Here is a 4,362-nt window from a genome sequence, read left to right on the forward strand (position 1 = left end):
CTGCCTGAAATTTCAAACAAACATTAGAGTCCATCCACTAAAGTGTTTTGTTGCTTTTAGATCTTCGTCTACATTCAGTTTCATAGAGTTTCAATCACTTTCAGCTGGTAGATAAGTGATATTGGAATAAAAGTCTTTATTTACAATTTTGTTAATATTTGAATTACATTTGAGCTTTAATTATAAATATACAAAATAGGTATATAGCCTACCTATATTAAGAGCTCTAATATAAAAAGCGACTGTACATTTCCATTTTGGGGAAAAAGGAAGATTTCACCACTCAGGTCTGTTGTGTTTCTTAAACCTTCTGATGTCCTTTAAAAAAACTCCTGGGAAGAAAACAAAATCTGTCTCTCGGTCGATGCTGCGTGGTGAAGGCGCTCTGCAACACTCTTAAAAACAAAGATGTGTTGATATTTCACCATGAGCCAGGGTCTCCACCCCCAAACACACACACACACACACACACACACACAATACCAGCAGTCACATGAACCCTGGCAAGTGCATCTATACAATTAAATCATGACTATACCTACTAGGCTTCGACCGATATGGGCGTTTGAAGGCCGATGCAGATATTTTTTGATTGAAGCTGCTGACAGTTGATATTGTGCAAATATTCCGTCTGCCTATATTTAAATATTTTATGCCAAAATATTACAAAGGTTCAGTGTTTCCCCTTTAAGTTTCTTCTTGTCAGGGTGGAAAGCCTCTGAAACAGCAGTTAGAGCATCATGGGACACTAAAACTCTCCACTGAAACCCAGGATAATAAAACTCGTAGGTGGGTTATTAAGGCAGGCTGCTGAGTAAAATCAGATCTTCACCTTAACCCGGGGCTTTTGGGGGCCCAGTTGGCCCAGTTGGCCCAGTTGTTAGTCCCAGCATGGTTTGGCTAAGTGCTGAAACAAGACAGAAGTGTTAGAAAAACCAAATCTCTCCTGCAGGTTGGTTGTTGTTATTTCAACCTGTCTTTCTTTTTTTTTTCTTTTTTTTTTAACAGTGCAGCCACACAGCATCCTTTCTCACGTCTCCCTCCCAGCGAGCGAGGCACGCTTAGGGGCGTGGCTACCGCTGGATATCGCCGTGTGATTGGTGGAGACGGACGGAGGGAGGGAGGGAGGATCGGGGGAGGGGCGGGGCAGCGGTGTGATATAGGAGCTGGAGGCGAGGCGCATCTTTATTATAGGAGTCATTTACAGGCAAAAAGGAGACAGGAGACCCGCAGGAGACACGGACTTACCTCTCTCCCTCTCTCTATATATTTCTTTTATTTAATCAAGCTAAACCCGGCAGCAGAGAAGCCAGACCAGACTATATTTTCAACCAAATCGCGTCTCCCCGTTGTTCTCCCCTGCGGCGTTTCTCTTTTAGAAAACCAACCAACACGGAGCAGAACGAGGACGACAGACCCTCACTCACCTCAGCAATCATGATGTCGATGAACAGCAAGCAGCCTTTCAGTATGCACCCCATCCTGCACGAGCCCAAATACACGCCTCTGCACTCCAGCTCGGAGGCCATCCGCCGGGCCTGCCTCCCCACGCCGTCGGTAAGTCTGAGCTCAGAATTCACTTCACTATACGGCGAAGTTCCCGCATCTCGCGGCGCCTGCTGCCAAAACTTCCAAAACCTCCTCATGTCCTCGACGTTTCCGAGGAGAGAGTGGAGCAGCGCCCGATGGCTGCTCAGATAGTATTATTATTATTATTTGGTCAGTGTGTGTAAATGAGCAGACGCAGCTCGCCAAACTATTACGCACAGACTCACACAGCTGAGAGGGAACATACTCCTGAATGCTCCCCTCGTGTGTGTGTTTATTCTTTTCTTTTAAAGATATGGCTGCCAAATACATTTATATACTTTTGCTTTATCTGTTAGCACTCACTATAAATTACTAGTGTGGCTCACTAAAGCGCCAAAATAGTAATTTATAGGCAGGAGGACAGAAAACTGAGAGCGAGCTGTCTTTTATAAGAGCGTCCTGTTTAGACACGAGTAAAGTAAAATGAAATTAGAAATATACAGGTGCTATAAAATAAGAATAAAATAGATTCAATTATAGAAGAAATGATAGAATAAAATGCGCAAACATGAGACATGGACATGACAGGGCGAGCCAGAGTGAAGCAGCGCGAGGACAGCACAGGAGACCAGACGAGTCATTTGATGATCTGTAGACCCGAAAAGTCGGAACGAGCATCACTGAGTCTGAGAAGCCAAATCCTGCATTGTGCGCTGTGTTATCTCATATTGTCCCATACATATTCAACCTCACACTCGTCTCATTTCATTGTCCGCAGAAATTATTCAGGAGACCTTAAATATTAATTTTAAATGAATATCCATCCACGTTGGCACACTTTCCGGGTGTTTGAAAAGGCCCAGTAACGTCCAAGTTGTAATAAAACGCGTTGTTTGTAATGTAATGTAATGTAAGAGAGGAAGTTGAAATTTATTTGGATATATTTTGACAAAAAATAAATAAACAAATAAAAACTAAAAATCATAATCTGATTGTTGGCTTTCCACTTAAATAGTAAAAATATAGCTAGACCTGATCCTCCTGCGTAATGGAAGCGTCGTGCGTAATGGAGGTGTAATCCAAACATTCTGAAAAGCACGCCTCTTAATATTCCAGTTAAAAAGTTAGACCGGTTATCCTCATTACAGAAAGAAAATGTAAATTTCAACGTGAAGTTTTCACATGTGAAAAAATAAAGAAACATTTAAAATTTCACACGATATAGACAGTTGTGTTTTCCACATTTCACATGTGCAAAACACGCAAATTCACATCAGTAATTTCACCTGCTCGTCATCATCGGGCCTGCAGGGAGTCAGAGCTCCGTCTCTGTCCCTCCTGCCGCTCGTCCTCCCATAGCGACAGCTTTGTTTTACATGTAAAAAACAAAAAACAAGTGTGGATTTTTTTTTTTTTTTTTTTACACAATCAGATTTATTACAGGATTGTCTTCACATCGAAACTATAAAAATAAAGACTAGACTTAACACTTCTGCGTAATATTATCATTGTGCGTAATGGAAGCGCAATCTAAACGTTTCCAAAAACGGCTGATGTCAAATTAAGAAGTTAAATTGGTTAAATTGGTGTGTTGGGAGTTTCTGTCAGATTTAACCAACCGACTCTGTTCCTCTGTCCCGCAGCTTCAGGGCAACATCTTCGCCGGGTTCGATGAGACTCTGCTGCAGAGAGCCGAGGCTCTGGCCGCGGTGGACATTGTGGCCCAGAAGAGCCACCCGTTCAAGCCAGACGCGACCTACCACACCATGACCACCATGACCAGCATGACCTGCACCCCGACCTCCTCCTCCGCCCACCTGCACCATCCGTCGGTGCTCACCTCACACCACCACCACCACCCGGGCCACCACCAGCCGTCGCAGGGCCTGGAGGGCGAGCTGCTGGACCACCTCACGCCGGGCGGCATCTCCCTCGGAGGCATGCCCGGCTCGGACGTCTGCTCCACGGCGTCGCACACCGCCCACGCCGCCCACATGTCGGCCATCAACCAAATGCATCACCACCACCACCCGCAGTCCATGAACATGCACCCGCACGGCCTGGGCTCCCACGGCTCCCTGGGGGGCGGCGGCGGGGAAGCGGAGCCCGACCCCCGGGAGCTGGAGTCCTTCGCCGAGCGCTTCAAGCAGAGGCGGATCAAGCTCGGGGTGACCCAGGCGGACGTGGGCTCGGCCCTGGCCAACCTCAAGATCCCCGGGGTGGGCTGCCTGAGCCAGAGCACCATCTGCAGGTTCGAGTCCCTGACGCTGTCGCACAACAACATGGTGGCGCTGAAGCCGATCCTGGAGGCCTGGCTGGAGGAGGCGGAGCGGGCGCAGAGGGAGAAGATGTCCAAGCCGGAGATCTTCAACGGCGGCGACAAAAAGAGGAAACGCACGTCCATCGCGGCCCCGGAGAAGCGCTCCCTGGAGGCTTATTTCGCCGTCCAGCCGAGGCCCTCGTCGGAGAAGATCGCCGCCATAGCCGAGAAACTGGACCTGAAAAAAAACGTGGTCCGGGTTTGGTTTTGCAATCAGAGGCAAAAGCAGAAACGGATGAAGTTTTCTGCAGCGCACTAAGACCGAGGGGGGAAACCCGCAGCTCTCTGCCCCGTTTACAAAGAGACAAATCAGAGACAAGCTGCCCGCACTGTCAGAAATAAAGGTGCGCCGTTGTACCTTTTGTCCCAGACTGGACTGGACCGCCTCCACACAGCGGGAGCCACACACACACACACACACACAGTGCAAAAACATCCGTCTTAACAAGCCATTTCATCTAGTATTGAATCTTCAAGTATTATTCTTTCCTTAAAACAAGTGAAAAATCATC

The 4,362-nt window shown here is 47.2% G+C and overlaps 1 protein-coding gene across 1 annotated transcript; it reads left to right on the top strand.

Annotated features, from left to right (window-relative positions):
• Positions 1-1,437: 1,437 nt before the first annotated feature.
• Positions 1,438-4,109, top strand: pou4f4 (POU class 4 homeobox 4). The gene is made up of 2 exons (XM_071531515.1): positions 1,438-1,557; positions 3,174-4,109. The coding sequence occupies exons 1-2, from the start codon at positions 1,438-1,440 to the stop codon at positions 4,107-4,109; spliced, it is 1,056 nt and encodes a 351-aa protein (XP_071387616.1).
• Positions 4,110-4,362: the final 253 nt, after the last annotated feature.

Source organism: Centroberyx affinis, unplaced genomic scaffold (genome assembly GCF_046629955.1).
Source record: "Centroberyx affinis isolate AG114_WGS23_722 - 3 ecotype Tasmania unplaced genomic scaffold, CSIRO-AGI_Caff_v1 ptg002089l_1, whole genome shotgun sequence".
Classification (NCBI taxonomy): domain Eukaryota; kingdom Metazoa; phylum Chordata; class Actinopteri; order Beryciformes; family Berycidae; genus Centroberyx; species Centroberyx affinis.